The sequence below is a fragment of the Rhipicephalus sanguineus genome, chromosome 1 (assembly GCF_013339695.2).
Source record: "Rhipicephalus sanguineus isolate Rsan-2018 chromosome 1, BIME_Rsan_1.4, whole genome shotgun sequence".
NCBI lineage: Eukaryota > Metazoa > Arthropoda > Arachnida > Ixodida > Ixodidae > Rhipicephalus > Rhipicephalus sanguineus.
In genome coordinates this window covers 315178438-315201521 of record NC_051176.1, presented here as the reverse complement: position 1 = coordinate 315201521, position 23084 = coordinate 315178438, and the positions used below count along the sequence as shown (strand labels likewise).

Here is a 23084-nt window from a genome sequence, read left to right as displayed (position 1 = left end):
AAGGACATGAATCTAAAGCAAATGGAAGCATCAGTTCGGAACGTACACGTTACAGAGCGCACGGCGGCCACTTGATAGATTCGAAGTGGACGACAACCGCTTTTGGCAGTGCTGCCATGTTTTTCGGAGGCGCGAATGCCTCGCCGGCGAAGCTTGCCGTGCAAGCTGGACATCTCTCGCGCGTGCGGCGACGGCCGACGTTCTGCGGCACCGCGCCGTTGCGGCAGGCTTGCCGCTAGCGTGAGCGGGCCATAACATCTGCCAACGGGCACGACGAGCGAACAGCGGAAGAGAACACAACTAGCACACGCAAAGCCGCAGGCACGGAGGAAGAAATCGCAGGTAGCACGGCACAAGCGCAAGGGCACAACCAGCCACCAGCCAACACAAACTCGTGACGTAGGTTTGTGTACACATCCGCCGCGTTGATGTCGGCGTCGCGAAGCGCTCGCATCTCGCTCAGTCGCGCGGCATGCACTTTAAAATTGATTTTAAATATGCTCTAGGCTATATTAGCCCTTGATATTTCGTAGACGTTGTGTACGGCTCCACATACATCTATTTCACTCATTATCTCGCCTTCGAAATTTTGTGTCAGTGCTCCTTTAAGGGTGGTCACGCTGCACACCACCACCACCACCACCGGTTTGAACTCCGCTATAAGATGCTTTGCATCTAAAATTCATCAACACGGTGTCTTCGAGGCTTCAACTGCAGTTGCAGCTTTGAAGAAGACATGTCCGCTTGGCGAAACGTCGGCTCCAGCGACGCCCATCGACATCCCGTGTTGACGTATTTTGTAGCATAGCTAGAGGCCCTTGAACCCTCCGCACATGAGCCCTTCAGTCGGCCAGCATAACGGCAGCAATGACAGTGTCCTTGCAGCTTGAGTGTCTATAATTGTTACATCAATACAAGACAAAAATATTTTTTTGAGAAAGCAAAGATTTCCCAGTAATCTCGACGAGGGCAACAAGGAAGAACACACCCCCGCACTGAGATCAGGTGTTCCTTTTCGTCCTGCTCGTAACTGCAAAGCTACACCAACAAGCTTAAGTTTCAACATTTCGTTCCCAGTAATTGTATAACTGAGGATTAGTGCTTGTGCTGTTCAGTCTTACTGTACATTCTGTGGAATTCTATTTTGCTTACACTTGAGGGGACAATAGTGTTCATTCAGGGAGGGAGCAAGAGGAGAATGCTTGAAACATGTTGGGGAAAATATATTCTTCGAAAACGCTGTTTCAGGGCACATCGGAACATAACAAAACGGCAAAACCTTTGACATTTGCACAAGTACTTAAGATGGGGACAATGAACATTTTTTTTCCTTAAATTGTATAGATGATGTGTGGCACTACGAGACCCTTCAAGTCGTCCAAAGAAGAATCATGCCTCACAATGTACACTGGCTTTCGTGCAGAGACGCTTCTCGAGAGCACATCACAAGATTTGCCAAGCAGGAAGGCTTTTCAGTGAATCCTATTCTTCGGGCTTGTGCTCCATGTATGACGGTGGTGGCAAGATCTGTGCATCTTTCACTGCCTCCTCGTAACTCGGTGGCATGTCCTCGACAATCGCTGCACTGGTCTGATAGAAGTCGCTGGCATAGGGGACAACTGGAGAGGTCCCTAGAAGAGATGACCACCAATCACTCAAGCACAATAAGCAACCTGCAGTATGTATTGTTTTGTTTCTTCTAGCGGGCATAAACCAATGTACAAGAAATAGTCTATTTGCAGGCAGCACAGTTCTTCCGCATCAGGTGGACTGCTTAAGAGGTTGTTGTGTGACAATCACAATGTGCTTATGCCTAATTAATGCAGTTGTATTGAAGATTATTTGAGTAATAATTCATTTCACGTGTTGGTATTAGGACGACTAAGGTAGGTAAGTGACCAACACAGTAATGCGGGCAAATTGATCAGTCATACTGGGCCATTAAGACACCAACACCAATGACAGGCGAAACATTCCGCAGACTGTGTCACTGAGATAGGCACTCCACATCACGTTATGCCAACAGTGAGATCAATGCAACCAGTGACCACGACTTGGTGCTGTGTGTGAGGCTTTCATGTCAGCGACGCTGACGAGCCTAGTCTGTGAACTGTTTAGCAAGTCTCTGTGAGATCACCCATTCAGTGAGAACTGTGTACTACAAATGAGCCGAAACAAGCCGCTATTGGGCGCGAGGCCCACCACTGGAGACGCGGGCGCTGCAATCACTGTGACGTGCAGGGTTGGATCACGTGACCTCACCTCGCTCTGGCGAAGGGAAGCGGACGGTTGAATGCGTTGTTTTTAACCGCGATTTCGTGGTGTTTTCGCTTTTGAACAGGGTTGTTTTGCTCTCACTTCCTGTGTGTGGACCCCTAGAGAGTACACAATCCAGAAAAGTGCAGAAAAGTTATCGGCAGCACGGTACTTTTCTGCTCCGTGCCCCAGTGCACTACGTACGTGAAGGGGCCAGGAGTGAGCTTTCACTTTTACCGCTATCCTGCTTTTCACGAGGATGATGCGGCTGTCACCTGTCTTTTTTATTGTTATTTCAAGCCTATCATGTTAAAATGGACGCCGCCCACGAATATACACATAAAAGCAAAACGTCACGGCTCCCGCACGAAGCCTTCTTCACAGTGAAAAATGAATGCGCAAACAGTCCGGCTATGTATGTTTTAAAATGTGACGTGAGGACATGTGTGGAAAGTTGCCGTCATGACGATTAAGTGTGTGCGCCGTGAATCCACAGAGATTCAAGATAAAGCCGAGGAGTCCAGTTCTTTTCTCTTTCCATTATCTTTGTCTTATCCCAGTCTATTTTGTGGCCAGTTGCTTCTGCCTGTTCAGCCAGAGCGTTCGATGAAACCTTTCTTACGTCATAAATGTGCTGCTTCAGTCTTTGCTGAAAGTTAACTGTCTCGTAGACGTAACTTCCACTACAGTCTGCACACCCCCCCCCCCTCCCGTGTCCATCTTAATTGTCCTCGTGTCTTTTCCCGACCACACGGCTTTCCGTCAGACTCTCGACTTCCGCCCATGGGGTTCCTTGCTTATAGATTTTTTTCTGTAAAATGAGCACATAGCCAGTGTCACTTGTTCATCTCCATGTTGTTTTCCGCTACAGCGAAAACGTTGCCAGCTTCAAATACTGATTCACCTCCCCAAGAGCAGCCGCGAAGTGTCATACTGCTTATCAATGAAGCTTTATAAATACTGGAGGCTGGTATTTTCACTGAAACATAAAATTGCCATTTAGAACACAGTAAGTTACACCTTGCAGCATGGTCATTCAAGTGCGCAAGAAATACGGCCAGATGGCACACGGTGCCTTTGTTATCGCAATCGAGCCCGATCGGGACTGTATTTTTCGATCGCGATTGGCCTCTTTGTGCAAGCTGCGTAACGGAATCATTCGTAGAAATTTTCATGCTCGGTGGCGGTCAAAAATGCACCGTGTGACAACCTTATAAAATTCGCGCAATGAGAAGCAGGTTACGTATTGAAATTGCGCCGCAGACAAACTCGTGTGAAATGTTATCTAGCTCCAACACTGAATGAGGTACGCGCGTGCATATGGCTCTCGTTCGTTTGTCTGCAATCACACGAGAAAGGTTTCGGCTGCATGAATCTCAAAGCATGCTGGATTGCTTCCCACAAAGCGGAAAAACCGCTTTCGTAGTGCCTCATAGGGCTATGTGTACTAAACAGCAATGTAAATTTACATGGTTGCCATCCATCTTTTAAAGATACCACTTTCTTGTCAATATACCATGACGAGCGCGCGCGTTGCATTCCAGAAGCTTATCACATTCACAATAGCGGCGAGGCATGCGTAAGCCTCCCTCAATTTCCCATGTCCCATTGATCGCCTGACTGCCTCTGCACAGGCTGAGTGTTCAATTTTCTGTTTTTTCTTTGCAATAGTGGTGAAGTATATTTATGCTCACTGAAGGACTAAAACACATTTGGTTGTTAGTAAGCGCCGTGGTCTCTTGTCCTTCCTTGTCCCGTCTTTTTAGCGCTGTTTTTCCCTCGTAAGGAACGTAAATTTGCCCAGGCTTGTCGTGTGAAACGCGGCCCGTTTTTATATGCAAAGCTACAATGAATGGAGTGGCACGGCTGCACGCATTTCTTGCAGCAAAAATATGTTTCTTTGCCGCAAGAACGCCAATTCGACGCAAAACGATTCGTTACCTTTTACAAAAACAGCGTGCTCGGGCCCCCTGGTTTCCATATCGGTGGCCATAGCAGACGACGCCAGCAGTGAGGGCGCTGTCTAAAGCATTATGGGGAACGTAACATTTTTTTCTGAGCAGTTATTTAGCATTTCGTAGAGTCAGTGATGAAGCCGCAGCAGTATTATACTGTCTTCGTCAAAGTGAAGTACAACAATAATAATAATAAAGCAGACTCGAAAGAGGGCTGCCGGAGCAATGCAACCTCGCACGTCACAGGGATACCTCCGCATGGCGGCGCCACAGTATGTCCTAGCGCCCAATAGTTGAAATGCCCGACTGTGAGTACTTGCAGTTGTTTCCATTCAACTGGTGTCGATCTTATTCAGCAGAATGCCGCCAACGAGTTCGTGCACCCACCACTGGCAGGCCTCATTGAGGACCCGCTGGTACGACATTACGCAAACATGATTTTGATAGTGGCCTCCTGAATCATTCGGCCTCTTTTATGTTCTACTTCTGGCTACCAAGAGCCCGCAACGTCGCATTCATTTGTCTGTCTCTGCTCCAGCCGCTGAGCGGTGAACACACGGCCTGTCGTTCTTGCTAGACGGTTCCGGCGACCCGCGGGTCACCGGGAACTGCCAGGACAATTTTGATCTCGTAACCCTCTGAAAATTTTCTGGCGGGCCAGCACCAATATTGGACGATAAATGCTCGCTGCCATTTCTGTGCGGACTCGACGTACTGCAGCTTGGGTGCTTGAAGACTTCATTTGCAGTTGTCATATTATTTAGAATGGAAAACTGAGCTAGTTGGCATGCATTCATACTTACGACTGTGCAGCGCTCACAAAAAAACGACAAAGGACGAAAAAAAAAATCACATTGAGAACAAGTGCACACGACAGCGCATGTCGTGTGCACTTCTTTCGTGCTTTGTCGTTTTTTTTTTCTTTTTGTGAGCCCTCATATTCCCAAGTATGAAGGTCATATTATGCCTAATTCTATCTTCTAAAGCTCGTTCCACCATACGAGATCCCATGAAACGCATGATGTTGAAACAGCATTTTGAAACTTCTAGAAACGTACATATAGTTCAACCTCGACACACCGAAGTGGGTAAAACAGGTTATGCCATATGAAAATTCCTTAAATTGAAATTCGACTTTTTATCAAAAGTGCAGTCACCGAAGGATTTATTCTGGCTCAGAAAATATCGCAAGATCGTCCGAATAATACGAGAAAACTAGCTTCAACCATGTAAAACAATCAATTTTGTTGAATCCGGCATCCAAAATTTGATGCCGCGCCAGCGAAGTCCTCTTCACAGTGCCTCCGCATCATGCGTAAAGCTGGAAGACATGCAAGTCTGATAAACCGTAGTAAAATATAGGTTCAGCGAAGCTATCGTGCCTGTTCTGCAGCCACGACTTGTAATTAAAACCGCGGGTGTTGCCCACACTGGTGTAACATCAATTTATCATGTTCACCGAGCCAAACTACTTGCTCTTCACTCCAATAAACGCACGTCATCGACAACTGTCGCACGCAACAAAAACGAGATACGTAGTCTAAGATCACATGAAGGCGAGATGACAACCTGAATTGCAGTATCTTCGCTTATGGTAGCCCGTGTTTTCTGTTTTGCGACATCGCACGCCGAATTAACAATCGAGCAAGACCCATTACGGCGTTGCGAGTTTCGGTCACCATTATGCACTGCCTCAATAAAAGTCTTGTTCGTAGGCTTCTTCACAGAATATCCAATAATATTACAGAGCTAATAGCAGTGCGGTTGGTTACTGCAAGCAGCTCCAAAAAATATTGGTCATCTTCTTAAAGTTTGTCACAGCAGTGCCCTTACCGGAAAAAAAACTTTCATTTGCGGTAGATGCGCCTACTAGTTCTGATTGATTTCTCTAGGAATTTATTCCATTCTTCACAGACTCCAGCACAGTTTCTTTCGGGCTCGGGAGTGCAATACGCAATATCCCTAAATGATTGGCAGCGTCTTTTTCGCTCGCTGATCGAGATGATTTGAAAGACACCAGCCACGTCTGCTCTCCAGCGATCACGATCGCTTGAAATTTAGCGACTGAGAGCGCGTCTCTTGACACCCGGCGATAACAAAAACACTGAATCGGGTGCTAATGATATAGTTCCAAAACCACGATATGAGGGACGCCGTCGTGGAGGGAATTTCGACCACCCGGGGTTCTCACACGTGCACCTAAACTCAACCATTTCCGCCTATAATGAAAATGGATTCGATCCCGCGTCAGCACCATAACCACTACAGCCCCGTGGCGGGTGGTCGGCATGCCCAGCGCAGAATACGGAACACATAGAAAGGTGGGCGTTACAATGCGTCAAGCCGCGACTCTCCCCGCTGCTCCGAAGGAGAGCCACTGTCTGATGCACGACATGCATTATTGTCTCAAAACAGTGTGCTTCGCTTGAGCGCTCTGTCAAGCAGATTTCAAACCTGTGTTCACAAAAACCGCGTGCGAATCCACCCTATGAGTGCTGGCACCAGCACAAGTTTCATTTTATTGCCTCGGTATTCCTTTACGATAGCAGTGAAACTTCGTTATAATGAAATCGCGGCACAGCCTTCGCTATATCATAAAGAATACATGGTGTTCGATGGCGATAAAGTTGTAAAAACTCAACTAGTTTGTAACATCGAGTTCATTTTCGATTCTGGGATGTTGAATAAACGTTTTCCTCTAAAAATCTTCACTGTCATTGCATATGTCTGATCATGACCCCAAACAAAATCTCTGCTGTCTCAGATATGGAAGTGCCCCAGCTCCTCAATTTCACCCATCTAGGTCAAGAAGAGATCAGCCGAAACAAGTCGAAATCGCGTGATACAGAATTTCTACAAACAAGCAGATATTCTCACGTTGTTACTTTAGGATATTCTCACGTTGTTACTTTAGTGTGGGGCACCACAACTGAAACTAACCTTAAAAAAATACATCTATTACAGAAGAAGATAATACGTATTATAGCAAATGTATCATACCAACATCACACTGAGCACCTCTTCATGCAGTACAACATCCCCACTATCTATTCCTTATACAATCGTTTCCTGCTTCGCGTATGGCACTCCAATGTAAACTTGGAAAATAGCGTATTCAACGAAATAGCCTGTCTACATAAAAATACAACTACCTATGCCACCCGTTACGGTGAACTATGGTTTGTACCAATATCAAGAACAAATTATGGCCTGCAAATGATAAAAAATAGATTACCGAGATTGCTGAATGCACTTGAAAATGCTGGATTTCTAACCTCAAACATAACACGGTCTCAACTAGTATCGATGATGCAGTCACTTTCATAGATTTCTTTTTTTTTTGTTGGACATTTTTTGTTGAACACTTGTTGAACATGTTTGTTGAGCACTTCTGTTGAAATGTCGGACATTTTTTGTAGAACATTTTTCCTGTTCAAAGTTACCGCAAACTGTAAGAAGTGTATACTGTAAGAATAGTGTTACCATGTTGTCAAATCACATTGTACGATAATCTATTCCTTCCTTACCTGTACTAATGACTGCGTACTTTACATTGTTTTGTAATTTTCTGCTTGATTGTGTAATTGATGTCGTTCACTGTAGATGCAATCCTGGTTTAAATACTCAATCACGTCACATATGCCATTTCCGCCACCTGCTGCCACCATATAGCACCAGGGGCTAAGGGCTTCTCAAGCTGCCTATAGCAGCTTTTATCTTAGCCCCTGCCATTGTGTAACGATGTTTACAATGGAAACAAATAAAGAAAGAAAGAAAGAAAGAAAGAAAGGTGTCATGATCACTTTCATGTCAGTGGCGCGGCAACTTGTCATGCCTCATTTTTTACTCTGAAGCCATCATTTTTAAGCAGTTTTGTTCGGCAACATCAACTTTACAGCCCAGGTTCAGTGACAAGTCATGCGAGATCGTGTGAACACATCTGATCATATCCTCAAATGAAATCGCTTCAGAATATCGCTTCATGTCTCGGGCAAACCTAGCAACATATTTCCAAGAAGGCAACGCAGAAAGGAGTGAGTCTATGTGCTTGCGCAGCGCAGTTTTGCCGACTGTAATTGTGTTAGCTTTTGCTAACATTTGTCCTGGCTGTCCAAGCACATGATCTTGCATCCTTCAGGCAGCTTGAGGATGCCTCAGGATCCCAACACAAATGACCATAACGTTTTCTGTCAGGACCTCTGGCCGCCGCTACCGCGATGCGAGGAACCAGCGGCCCCCTTCGGCTGCCGAAGCAACAGAAATGAAATAAATTTTGCACTTCTGTTTTGCTTTTTGCCGTGATTCTTATAATAATTGCTGGTGTTTAATGTCCCAAAACCACGATATGATTATGAGGGACGCCGTAGCGGAGGACTCCGGCAATTTCGGTCACCAGGGGCTCTTTACCGTGCACCTAAATCTCAGTACACGGGCCTCAAGAATTTTCGCCTGCATCGACAATACGGCCGCCGCGGCCGGGATTCGATCTCGCGCCCTTTGGGTCAGCAGTCAAGCACAACCACCAGACCACCGCGGCGGGTCTTCCCTTGACCAGACAAGATTTCATCGCACTCTCGACTTGATCAATACAGCTCAGTTCTTGGCCTGCCCTACAAAATGAATTCTTTTTCATCTCATGCAATGTACACGCAAGAAGTGGAAAACAACACGGGAAGAACCCGCAACCAAGATCAGTAGTAAGAGCCATTTGTGCAGAATATAGCTTGTGAAGATTATAGCTCGTTCCAGTGATATTACTCATATGCACAAATCTGCATTGCACAAGCTGCTCCCTGTAACACAGTGTGCGTGTGTTACCTACCGCATGCACCGTGAACTCATGGAGACTGTCCTGCCATCTCGTGTTAAGCCTAATGGATTAAACAACCAAACTGATTTTGGAAAGAGAACACACCTGTCACCAATACATAGCTGTCGTGCGGATCGACGTCTTTCTGTAAATTGAGCTGTTGCAAGCATGACGCCAACACACCAGACACGTCGACTACACTGTGATGCTTCAAGGGTAGTTGTAGTCTGATGTAACATAGGCAATCACGTTCGAGCATTAATCACCAGTGCTTGCCAACATGGCCAGCACCAGGCAATACAACATTGCGAGCTCACACTAGCTGGCAATGTTAGCCAGTCCTGGCCACTAAAAGTAACCACTAGCCAAAATTAGCACGCACCAGAAACACCAGTCGAGAATTCACCAACATTGGCCAGCCTGCATTAGCCAACGCTTACACACACTCAGCCAGCATGAGATAGCCAAAATTTCTACGCACAAGCTAACCTTCAACATTAGTAGAGTGTACTAGAAAAGGGGAGTGCCCGGAACGAGCTTCGAAAAGTGAAACCCAAACAGGGTCAGCCCGCTTGCAGCGCTGTGATCGATAGTCTGCAATGTGTCGTCGAGTTGCTCGCGGCTCCGCCGAAGTGGTGCTGAGGTAGAATGCCTGCTTCCCACTCAGAAGGCCCGGGTTCGAATCGCGGCTGTAGATGGCGGGTTTTTATTCTTAGTGTTACCTTTTATAGCTGTATTGGTTTTCATTTGTCTCTTAAAGGGTTACTGACACGAAAATTTTCAGTTGCCGTTTTTTTGTGTCAAATGAAAGGCCAAGCCCTCAAGAGCCTAGAAAAGGTAGTGCTAAGCGCGAATGCACACTGAAAAACTAATTACCGCATGTTTTTAAAGCTAGTTTCGGTTACTACTGTACCCTGACGTCATAACACGGCATGAGCTTCTCGTCACGTGCTCGCACAATATATGGTGACGTTTTCACGGCCGCTCGGCACCGCGGCTCCGTTGGTGACGCCCAAGCGGCCATTTTGAATGTTTCGGTGACGCACAAGCGGCTATCTTCGAAGTTTTGTACCTGACGTCATCATAACTAGCCAGAATGCTGCGTGAAGCCACCAAAATTAGTACTGTAGCCTGACGTCAAGCTAGTGTCGATGTCAGTTAGGTGCGCTATGGAAAAATTGCCTTTAATATCAAAATAAAATATCTTATCAGCATTTTCTGAGCTTCACACTTGCTCAAGCCGTCTCTGCATACAGGAGATTTGAATGGCAGAGTAAACTTGCCTTCGAAAAAAGCTGTCAGTACCCCTTTAAGATTAGCTTCAGTTGCTACGTGTTGATTCCAAAAGTAACGCAAAATTTGAAGTAAAATACAAGAAATTTGACAGTGAGTGCAGTTATTTGCAGCGCCACCGCCCGAGATTGAACAAAAACGTAAAGTATGGCCTCCGAGATTTTCGCGAATACGAGACTCGAAGCGAAATTTCACATTTTACGTTACTTTTTGTAGCAATACGTAGCAACAAAAGCTAGCTTTAAGAAACGAAGGAAAAACAACACAGCTATAAAAGGTGACACTAAGAATAAAGACCCACCATCTACAGCTGCGATTCGAACCCGGGCCTTTTGAGTGGGAAGCGGGCATTCTACCCCTGCACCACAGGGGCGTAGGCAGAAAATTTTTTCGGGGGGGGGGGGGGGCGGGTTTAACCATACTTTATGGATGTTCGTGCGCGCGTTTGTATGTGCGCGTGTATATATACGCAAGCAAAACTGAAAAATTTCGGGGGGGAATTGAACCCCCCCCCAACCCCCCCTTGGCGACGCCCCTACTGCACCACTTCGGCGGAGCCGCGCGCAACTCTTAAACGACGACACACTGCAGACTACCGATCGCAGCGCCGCAGGTGGATTGACCCTGTTTGGGCTTCACTTTCTGTACATTGGTGCTGCGGCCGTTCCGAGCACTCTGCTGTTGGGGCTTCACTTTCTGTACATTGGTGCTGCGGCCATTCCGAGCACTCCCCTGTTCTATTACACTCTAAAATTAGCAAGCGCTAGGTAGTGTTAGCCAGCCACCACTTATATTGTCACGTGATCGTGACGTTGACGAAGGCAGCAGTCGGCGTGTTCACGACTAAACTTTTTACTTCGGTGAAGCTGTGCCCGGAAAATGAAATACAACGTGCAAGCGATTCGCACTGTGGAATGATAGAGGCGTGAACAGTGGTCGGCTGTCGAGTAATTTGACAAGCGGTAAAGCGCGTCGGCTTTCATATATGTGTTATCGAAGATTCCAGCGTTATCGCTGGTGTCCTCGTAAGTTCTCGATTACAGTAAACTATTCGCGTCATGCACGCTATCTTAACGAAATGATCTTAAACAATCGCGAAGCTTCTGAAACATTGCGGCGCGGTCTGCGCCGAGCGTTGCAAACACTCTTTCCGGAAGAAATCCGAATACATAACACGTGGCAATGACCCCATCTGAAAAAAAACATTGCCCGATGCTTAAAACAGCACATAAAATAGAAAACATGTATGGAATACGAAATAATAATGAAGCAAGCAGAACTAAAATCCTCAGTTTCCTTAACGCGCACAGAAAGGCTTAAAAACGACGGCATGAACGACTTGAGATCGTGCGCTGCGGCGCTGAGAGTTCGTAATGCCGTCCGGGATCACCTCATAGTCTAGAGCGCAGAGACGCCGAAGCACCTTGTATGGACCGAAGTATCAGCGCAGAAGCTTTTCGCTGAGTCCATGTCGACGTATCGGCCTCCAGGCCCAGACACGGCCGCCGGGCTGGTCTCGTCGTCGAAGGTTGTAATGACAGCTGTCGGTATTTTGCTGGCTCTTGATGCGCAGACGGGCGAGTTGTCTGGCCTCTTCGGCGCTCAAGGTAGACGGTGACGTCGAGGTTTTCTTCATCGGTGACGTTGGGTAGCATGGCGTCGAGCGTCGTCGCCAGGCTCCTTCCGTAGACCCACTTCTGTGGCGTCATCTGCGTCGTTTATTTGCATGCCGAGTTGTATGCGAAGCTTAGAATAACAGAGCTGAGCTAGTTGGTAAGTTTGTGTGTCCGTGTTTGCACGCCCTGTCTTTTTAGAATGTATGCGAAGGTCACGTACGGAAGAATGGCATCCCACGTCTTGTGCTCGACGTTGACGTACATGGCCAGCATGTAGGCGATGATCTTAGACGCTCGATGAAGCCATTTGTCAGTGGGTGGTAGCCTGTGGTGCGGCGGTGGCTTCCTTGGTTGTATTTCGAGACCGCCTGAGTGAGCTCAGCAGTAAAGGCCGCACCTCTGTCGGTGATGAGGACTTCTGGGGCACCTTGACCAGGACGATGTTCGCAACAAAGAACGTAGCTACCTCGGCCACGTTGCCTTCGTGCAGGGCCCTTGTTCCGGCGTAGAGGGTGAGGTAGTCGGTAGCTACGACGATCCACTTCTTTCCAGCAGTCGACGTCGGGAACGGCCGCAGTAAGTTCATACCGATTTGCTAGAACGGTCGGCGAGCTGGTTCGATGGACTGTAGAGGTCCCGCTGGCCTTGTCAGCAGTGTCTTGCGTCGCTGACAGTCCCGGCATGTCTTCACGTAACGAGTGACGTCGGTAGTAAAGCGGGGCCCGTAGTACTTTTCTTGCATCTTCGCGAGCGTGCGGAAAAAGCCGAGGTGGCCAGCCGTCGGGTCGTCGTACAGGGCCTGCAGAACTCCTGGTCGCAGTGCCTAAGGTACAACGATAAGGTAGTAGGCCCGGGCCGGAGAGAAGTTCTTCTTTACGAGGACGTCCTTGTTCAAGAAAAACGGCGCCAATCCTCGCCTGAATACTTTCGGATAACAACGGCGGTCCTGCCCTCAAGGTATTCCACAAGGCTCCTGAGTTCCGGGTCGGCTTGCTGTCGTTCAGCGAATTCGTCGGCACTTATGGTTGCCAAGAAGCAGTCACCAAGTCGACGGAGGCAGTCGGCGACGGAATGTTGTCTTCCGGACTTGTAAACGAAGGTAATGTCGAATTCTTGAAGTCCTAGGCTCCACAGTGGGAGGCGGCCTGAAGGGTCCTTCAACTTAGCTAGCCGACACAAGGCGTGGTGGTCACTCACAACTTTGAAGGGCCTGCCGTAGTGGTAGGGGGCGAAACTTAGATTGAGCCTAGATGATGGCGAGGCACTCCTTTTCCGTTGTAAAATAGTTGGCTTCCGCCTTGGATAGCGACCGGCAAGCATACCTGATAATCTTTCCAGTCCGTCGGCGCCGAGTACTACGCTGCTTGCGTCGATGTAGCTTTCCGTATCGGCGTATTCGTCGAAATGCACAAGTATCGGAGGCGCCTGCAGGCGTCGCTTCAGTTCTTCAAATGCCTCGACCTGCGCCGTTTCCCACTCGAATTCCACGTCGGTCATCGTGAGGCGAGTTAGTGGTTCGGCGATCCGTGAAAATTCCTTGACGAAGCGTCTGTAATATGCAGAGAAGCCGAGAAACCGGAGTACGGCCGGAGTACGGAGTCAGACCCGCGGAAAACAGCGATGGCAGCTGTTTTCCGCGGGGTTGAAAAAAAAAACTGAGCGCAAAAAAGACGGCACACAAGAGACAAGAAGGCGGGACGGGCGCTCCAGATTTAAGCTATCTTTCCGCGGGTCGGGGCGAGCTCCAGGTTTGCTAATGACGTGGCCCAAGAACAGGAGCTCCTCGTACGCGAAACGGCACTTTTCTGGCTTCAGGTTGAGCCTGGAGGCCTTGAGTGCTTGAAGTGCAGCTTCAAGGCATCGGAGGTGTTCGTCGAAGCTTGAGGGAAACACAACGACGTCGTCCAAGTACACGAGGCACGTCTGCCACTTCAAGCCAGCCAGCAGTGTATCCGTAACGCGTTGGAAAGTCCCAGGTGCCGAGCAAAGACCAAAAGGCATGACATTGAACTCGAACAGGCCGTCTGGTGTTATAAAGGCAGTCTTTTCTCGGTCTCTCTCGTCGACTTCGATTTTCCAGTAGCCGGTCTTGAGGTCCATCGACGAAAAATACTTCGCGCTGTGGAGTCAATCCCGGGCGTTGTCTATCCGTGGGAGAGGGTACACGTCCTTCTTCGTGATTTCGTTCAGGTGACGATAATCGACGCAGAAACGTAGGGTCCCATCCTTCTTCTTCACTAACACCACGGGAGACGCCCACGGACTCTTAACAGCCTCCCGTTCATGCGTCCAAACCCGGCAGGGACTCTGACGGAGTGGTCGAGCATTTTCTTCGGTTATGATACGGTGCTTAGCAAGTGGCGTTTGTCGGACCCGCAATGACGATGAGAAACAGTCCTTGTATTCCTGCAGAAGGAATCGGAGCTGTTGCTGTTGGTAAGCGGGAAGACTTAGGTTCACGTCGAAGGGTGGCTCAGGTATTGGGGTCGTCGTTGTAGCTTCGTCAGAATCTGAAAAGGCAAACGCGTCGCTGGCGGCCACGATTTCGTTGATGTATGCAATCGTCCTGCCCGTGCACCTGTGTCTATATTCTTCGCTGAAGTTCGTTAGCATCACGCTTCCTTTTCCTTCATGCAACCGAGCAATGCCTCTTGCAACGCAAATGTCACGGTCTAGCAGCAAACGCTGATAGCTCTCGATGACACCTTCAATGTCTTCAGCTTTTTCGGTGCCGACGGGAATTATGACGCTGCAGCGAGACGGAATGGTGACTTGATTCTCGAGCACGTTCAGGGCACGTTGACATGGGTTCGTATTCGGCGGTATCCTTTTTTCCGGCGATAGTGTTATCGACTTGGTTCTTAAGGCGATGATGGCACCGCGATGGTTCAAGAAGTCCATGCCAAGTATGACATCCCTGGAGCATTGTTGCAAGGTTACGAAGTTCGCAGGATAAGTGCGATTATTGATGGTGACTCTTGCTGTGCAGACTCCAGACGGCTTTATTAGATGGCCTCCAGCAGTCCGGATTTGAGGGCCTTCCCAGGCGGTCCTAACTTTCCTTAACTTCGCGGCGAACGGGCCACTGACGACAGAATAGTCGGCTCCAGCGTCTACTAGTGCGGTGACGGTGTGGCCGTCGATGAGAACGTCGAGGCAGCTAGTTCGTCGTTTTGCGTTGCGGTTAGGTCACAGCGTGGGATCACGGCTACGTCAGCTTGTGCCGCTGCTTCTACGTAGTGTCGTCGGGTCCTCTTCCGACATCGAAGTTTCGTCGTCAGCGCTTTGTTCGGCTTGTGGCGTGTTCTTAAGGTCTTGTCGCGGCGTCGTCGGCGGCGGTGGAGGATCTTCGGTATTTGGTCGTACAGCAACCGCACCTCCAACGGTTGTTGCCCTAGTTTTCCGGATAAGGGCTTGTGGATCTGCCCCGAGTAGGGCCGGTGTAGTGCCGGCGCTGCGGTGAGATGTAGCGCCCGGGCGACGGTGAACGGGAAGGTCGTCGGGGTGTCCACTCCGCCCCCGCTAGGTAATGTGCGATGTCACGTGGTGTTTCACCCCGCTGGGGACGCGGCGCGTAGATGGCGAAACCACGCAGTCCCATCTGTCGGTATTGGCAGCGGCGGTATGTGTGGCCAGCTTCTCCGCAATGGTAGCAGAGGGGGTTGTGGTCGGGGGCGCGCCAAACCTCAGATTTCCTAGGCGCGTAGCGCTGGTCAAACAAGCGGAGTATGGCGGCGCTGGTGGCGGCGGCGTCTGGCGACGGTAGTGCGGCTGTGCGGCGTCTTTGGCGGGGGCGTGGAGGGGATGCGTTGCATCGGGCTCCAGCAGCGTACCTCAAGGCTTGCGGTTGAGGCTGTGGTGGTTCAGGGGCCCCAAGTGACTGCTGAAATTTTCACGAACTATCTCACCTATCGAATCCACCTGAGGTTGCGTTCTGGGGAACATCTTCTGCAGCTACTCACGCACGACCGCTCTGATCGTCTCGCGCAGGTCGTTGGTTCCCAACGCTTGAACATCCCCGTAGCTCGACCTGGACATACGGCGGTTGTATTGCCTGGTGCGGGTTTCTTGCGCCTTTTCGATTGTTGTGGCCTCCGAAACGAATTCCCAGGACGTCTTCGGCGAGTTGCGAAGTAGTCCGGCACAAGATCTTCCTTCACTCCCCGCATCAGGAAGCGAACCTTTTTTTTTTCTCCAGACATGGCGGGGTCGGCATGGCGAAATAGGCGAACCGTTTCTTAGGTGTACATCCCGATATTCTCGCAGGAGAGCTGTACACGGGTCTCCAGAAGAGTTTTAGCCCTTTCTTTCCGGACAGCGTTCGTTAAGATGTTCAGGAATCCGGTGCGCAAGAGGTCCCATGATGTTAGCGTGGACTCTCGATTCTCGCACCAGGTCCTTGTGTCATATTCAAGGGCAAAAAACACGTGGCGAAGCTTCTCGTCACAGTCACAGTTGTTAAACGTGGCGACCCGGTCGTATGCCTCCCGCCAGGTTTCTGGATCATCGCATGGTGATCCGCGGAAAGTCGGCGGCTCCCTGGGTTGATTCATGACGACCGTTGTGGGCGACAGAGCGGCCGTCACTGTGGCTGTCGTCTTCGTCGTTGTACTCCTGATCTTGTCGTGTAGGGGTCCGTATTCTGGTTAGAGACCTTGCTGCCTGCGGCTGGCTCGGTGGTCAGCGTTGGAGTCGATGTCCCCTTGACGGTGTGGGCTTGGCTCACGGCTGGAAGGGTGCGTTCCGTACATGAACCGCGAAGCACCTCCACGAGACATCACGTGGTCGTGACGTTGACGAAGACAGCAGTCCGCGCGCTCAAGACTAAACTTTTTATTTGGGCGAACCTGTGCACGGAAAATAAAAATACAACGAGCAAGAGATTCGCACTGTCGACTGAAAGCCGCGTGAAGCCGTTGGCCGTTAAATAATCTGACAAGCGGTAAAGCTCGTCGGCTTTTATACATATGCTATGGAAAATTCTAGCGTTATCGCTGGTGGCCGTGTAAGCTCTCGAATAAGTGGACTATTGGCGTCCTGCGCGCAATCTTAACGGAATGATCTTAAACAACCGCGAAGCTTCTGAAACATTGCGGCGCGGTCTGCGCTGAGCGTTGAAACCATCAATGCACCAAACGTGGCAATATGGTAGCAGTCAAAAGCTGCAACGGAGCCTACATGATCATGTGCCAGCAAACATAAGCAACCAATTAGCCATCGCCACCAAAAGTTAACACACTTTCACCTGAAAGAACGTAAGAATGGGCTTGTTGGTGGCGATACATGGTGAAACTTCCGATGCGCTTACTCCGCATTCTGTGTGAAGTAAGCGCATCGTCCAGTCGTCACTTTCTTTGTCCGTGTCTTTTTTGTGCGCCATAAGTTTCACCGTGTAACACTTTAACAATTACTAAGCTACATTCGCAAGTACAAGCTAACACTAAGCTAACATTAGTGAGTGCTATTCAATAGTTTACCAATGCTAGACACCATTACACACACTACCCGAAAGTTGTCCAGTGCTCGTTTTAGAAGAGCTAATCTGACAAGAGTTATGGAATATATTTCATGTTATGTCATGCTCATTGCGATATAAAGAAAATGGCTGCAATGATATCTCGTTATTCATGTCATGACACGCATGTCAAGCCATTCCTTAACGTTCTGGTACATGTCTTAATGAAACAACCACGGCAGTTTCACGTCATATGCATCATGTCATTTGTGCCCTTCGTGTCGTAATATAGATGGCTTGGATGCCATGAGCATTCATGCCGTGACACGGCCTTCGTGTTTGCTTACACGCACGTCGTGTGATGCACATTCTGGTATATACAAAAGTAATCAAATGACCACCATGGCAATACTGTGTCATGTTGTCATGCACATGACATGCACATCATGCTATTCATGTCATGACCTATCATATTGCCACGCACGTTAATTTATTTTTATATGGTCCGGCTTCACCCACAACAAACTGTTACCACCGCTCGGTACACGCCGCGCCTTAATGTTTGGGGAAACTTTGCGATATTTTCAGACTGTTACGATAAGATTGCGCGCACGACGCGAGTAGCCGAGTCAACTATAGAACCAGTACATGCACCAGCCATAACGCTGCAATTTTCGATTACTTATGTATGAAACACGACGTCTTCCGACGACCGATGCCCGTGTTCGCTGCTATCATTGTACAGAGAGCATTGCTTATATTTTGAGTCTTTCTTTTCCTAGGCAAAAGTTTGCGAATAATAAAGTTTCACTTTGCAGGCTTGAGTTCTGCGTTTGCGTCCTTCGCCATCACAACTACGTAACAATATTCATGTTTATCATACACTCATGATGCCAATTTTTGTACAAAGTCACCGAAATGACCACAAGGGCACCAAGACCTAGGCGGACGGATGGAAGGACGGACAGATAGATAGACAGTAGATAGATAGATGCGATCAAAGTGCCTTTAGTTCGCCAAGAAATACTTTTCGTTTGATAGAACTATCTTTCGAGAGAGAGGATGAAACGGTGCAGGACAAGTTCACAAATAATTCTATATTGATTGAAGGATCTATCAGAGATCCAATGGAGTGGCTGTTTCCCATGTCGAGCTGCCAGGCCGAATGTCAGCATCGGCAGTGTGATAGGAACGCTGACATTGCAGCTGTCACAGTAAGATCAAAATTGGGGATATTCATAATGCTTGGTGATCTAGCAACACTGGGCGCGTCCGCCATTTTTTGTTGGGCGCCGTCGCGGAATCGTCTGCCAGCGTCTCCCATAAGGAGAGGCCACGGAGAGGCTGATCCGCAGTCGTTAATGCACGGAGAAATAAGATCTGAGGTTGAAGAGCGCTTTTGCGCACGCCGGTCATTTCCGAACCAAAGCATAGTGCTTATCTTGTTGACGAAACAAGTTCGCCTCGGTACATTCTTTTTCTTCGTTCAGGTAACTGACAAATCCGATTAAAATTTATGCTGCCTTGTTCCTGGCACTGTTAGGGCTCCCTCGTTGATTGAACAGCGCACGAAGCATTGGGAAGTCATCGCAGAACGAAGATAAATAATCAGCAACTAGCACATGAAAGGCTGCGATATGAGACTGGTTTCGTTTTCGCGCCCAACAAAACATGGCGGACGCACTTACGGGACTGTCGACAGACGGCGCTGTACATGTGAGGAGTGTGAGGCTCTAGGACTAGGATTTAGTGCAACAAAATGTGGATTGATGGTATTCAATGATCACGGAGACCATACGGTATTAATACAGGGCCAAAAAATACCGAGGGTAAGCGAGTACAAGTACCTCGGAGTATGGGTAAATGAGGGGGATAGATATATGGAGGTACAAGAGAAAGCATCGGTAGCAAAGGGAAAGAGGAATGCTGCAATTATGAAGCACAGAGCTTTATGGGGATACAATAGGTACGAGGTGCTTCGAGGGCTGTGGAAGGGTGTGATGGTTCCGGGGCTTACATTTGGGAACTCAGTGGTGTGCATGAAGTCAGAGGTGCAATCAGGAATGGATGTAAATCAAAGGACGGTGGGCCGCCTCGCGTTGGGCGCTCACGGGAAGACGACAAATGAGGCGGTAAAGGGTGATATGGGATGGACAGGCTTTGAAGTGAGGGAAGCGCAGAGCAAAATGAGATTCGAAGAGAGGCTGAGGAAAATGAAGGAGAGTAGATGGGCAGAGAAGGTTTTCAGGTATTTGTATAGAAAAAGCGTTGACACGCAGTGGAGAAAAAGAACTAGGAGGCTCACCAGTAAATATACGGCTGGCAGTGCGGGCGATATGGCAACAAGGAGCATTAAGCGGAAGGTCAGAGAGGCGGAGAGGACTTATTGGATGACAGCGATGGAAAAGAAGCCGGCTCTGAGTAACTACCGAAAAGGAAAAAACGAAATAAGGAGGGAAAGGTTTTATGATAATTCAAGGGGAAGCGCTTTACTGTTTGAAGCAAGGTCGGGCTGCCTTAGAACGCGTAGTTATAAAGCGAGATTTAGTAACGAAGAAGAACAATGTACATGCTGCGGGGGAACTAAGGAAACGATGGAACATGTACTGATTGAATGTGGCGATATTCACCCAGGTATACGTGTGGGCACGAGTCTACATGAAGCCTTGGGTTTTAGGGACAACAATGGAAAGCTGAACACGTCCGCGATAGAAATAAGTAAGAGACGGTTAGAGTATTGGTGGCAGAAAAGTAGAGATAAAGAACAAAAATAAATAATGGGGGAAAAATAAGGTCATTCTGCCTTAAGAGGCAGAGAGATGGACCGTGAATTTATATTTTTTGGTATAATAACATAGATTTAATCAATGTAGATAAGGTATTAGGCCAACATGAAACAAGGAAGTTTTTTTTTTTTTTTTTTTTCTTCGAGCCTGGTGGCAGACATGTCACCGCCCCGTTTTAAAGGGGACGCTCATAGCATCCATCCATCCCCTATTGATGTCGGTCAGGCCACAAGAATGACACCATATGGTGCTTACTTTAAGTTTTTTTATCAAGAAACTATGGACCTATTGCACATGTGAACTATGGCATGACACGTCACGCCTTTACACAGCGGACCACTGTTAAAGCGAACACCGCCAGCCGGCGGCTGCAACGCGCGCGTGCAGTGCCCTTCGAGTGGTGCTTCTTCGTCGTCCGCAGCCGCCTGCTGCCGCGCTTCGTCGCGAAGCGAACAGTTGACGCGTCCAAAAAGCACCGCACACGGTGCTTACTACACATGCGCGAACCTCGTTGCAGCCGCCCACCGGCAGTGACGCCGAGCGATTGCCACGCTCTCATGTTCCCTTTAATAGTCAACAGCTCAGTAATATTCAAGCTCCTTTATAGATTGTGATCAGGTAGCAGTGCTCTCACCTCCTCAAACTAAGACGCCACAATACAGTCCGTTACAAGCTAAGAATAAATGTAAGCTCTGCCGTCACTGTCCCACCCAGAGAAAATCTGCATAGGTGCCCCATCCAATCTACCTGCTCCGGGGTACGTCACTCACCAGCGCCACATGCAGCGGCTGTGGTTGGCAAAACACCACCGCTGCCGGCACAGCATGGTACAGTCGCGCAGCGCTTGGCACGCACCTCTTTTTAAAGACGATAGTCTTTCTTGGGGAACTTAAACGCAGAAATTTTGGTCTGTCTGTCTGTCTGTTTGTCGGCACGTCCCTCGATTCAGCCACTTGGCTGAAGTTGAACCACTTGCCCAAGGGCCAGCCATCGTGAACGGCTGACTAGGTTCATACTTGTGTACATTGTTGATCAAAAAACAAACATTACGCATATCTGAGGCGCAACATCACTAGGTAAGTATTTGGTGGTGTGTTCCTTTAATAGAAAATACATAGATACGTAATTCTAGAGACCCTAGTTTCTTAAGCTGCGCTGAAAATGCGACTGCGCCGAAACTTGGCTTCCTCCGTGCCCTCTGCACGAGCTCATTGTTGTGTTTCGGTTTCGGTTCAGTATTGCACTGTACGAATGCCATGGGCCGCCGCTCTGGCATTCCTGCTTTACCCAGGCGACGTGAATATAAAAGAGGGTGTGGAGAGTACTCTTTGAGTGCGGACGTTTCTTCTGCTTCGGCGCTTCGCGCCAAACCGTGTGTTCGGGCTGGCTGGCGTCCCCGCCGGTCGCGTTGGTCACCGCCGGTCTTCGCCTGCTGCTGCGCCGGGACTACCAGCCCGCAACACAGCATTCACGTTTCCCGACGTATTGCCAGATGGCGTTCATATCTCACGCAGCGCCTCCTCTATCGTCTTTAGACGACATTTGCAGCGAAGCACGCAGATACGCGGCCAATTTTTTCTTTAAACCTCAATGTTTGCAGGATTAGTTGTATGTGCCATACGGGTGGGTGTGTTGTAAACTGTGTGACTCAAAAATTAGCCATGCGGGCTGCCTGTTTAACTTGGGGAAGTGGACCCACGTGGTGGTCCGTGCGAGGAACAGCGGCATCGTCTTCGAAAATTTGCCACGCTTATTGTGGTGTGTAGTGTGCGGTGGAAGACAGCGGCGATATTGGCTAGCCTTGCTGTGTGGTGTACTGTGTGATTAATGATGCATCTTGCTTGCGAAAACTTTGGAGCGTGTTTTGTCTAGCAAGGCCAGTATAGCAGTGACCGGTTCACGACGGAACTTGAGGATTTCACACTTTAATAAAGGTCAAAACAAATTTCACGTGATGTCAGTGCGTATATCTCTGTGTTGTCTACGTTGTGCATAGAAAAAGAATGTTATGCATAAAACTGAGCTCAGAGGTACGACTGTGCATGAGCTCCCAGCATATTGTACCATTGCCGAAGCTGTCATGCAGAATGCACGAACCCACTAAGCATTTATTCGGAGTCTTCACAGGTCATAATGAAAACGGTGGAGGTTCTTCCATATTCTTGTTAACTTGCCTTTGCGGTTCGATCTATATGAAGTGACAATCCGTATTATAGGTTTCTGTATCCACATGCAAGCACCTTGGAGGCATCGTTGGAGGTACAGCGATGTAACTGCACAACAGATTATGTATTTAATTCAATTATGGCGTTTATACATACGGAAACTGCTCAACAGAGGAACGCTGTAGCGGGTGTGGGAATCGAGCGCGCCCTCCCCTTTGGCGCCTCGTTCCCCAGCTAGCGCGTGTGTTGGCCCCGCGCGGCACGAGCGCCGGGGACCGCCGTTAATCGGCAGTATGGCGACCACGGCGGCAGCGCCAGGCCCCTTTGTCTGGTGCGAGCCATGCGTCGGCTTCCCGGCGCGCGGTCACGCGTCCGGGCATGCCTAGACATGCTCACATGCTCACGCCACCAAGCTAGCTTACGTCACTGCGCAACGCCTGTCCTCATTGGCCGCCAGTGACAACCCCCTTCCCCCTTGAGCTCGCTTCTGTCTGGCGCTGGCTTGCCCGCGTCAGATGCTCCCAGGCTAGTACGAGAGGTTGACGCGCTGCTCTAGCAGGCGGCTTCTCGTTCGCGTGCTCGACTGCTGCCCTTTGTGTGATAGTCGTAGCACCGCTGGCAAGCGTACTCGATCGGTCTTGCGGAGTTCCCTTTACGGCCTGCAAGCCCGCGGCTGTCGTACTGTGCTGCATCTTGGGTTAATAAACCCGTGTTGTTTGTTGACATCCTGCTTCGAGTGCCTTTTCTG

The 23084-nt window shown here is 49.0% G+C and overlaps 1 protein-coding gene across 1 annotated transcript in view; it reads right to left on the bottom strand.

Moving 5' to 3' along the window:
• Positions 1–132: 132 nt before the first annotated feature.
• Positions 133–23084, bottom strand: part of LOC125756922 (uncharacterized) — a 217236-nt gene continuing 194284 nt past the window's right edge. Inside the window, exon 4 of the mRNA XM_049411984.1 lies at positions 133–1631. Coding sequence (XP_049267941.1) covers positions 1483–1631 — 149 coding nt within the window. The 3' untranslated portion in view covers positions 133–1482. The remainder of the gene's footprint in view (positions 1632–23084) is intronic.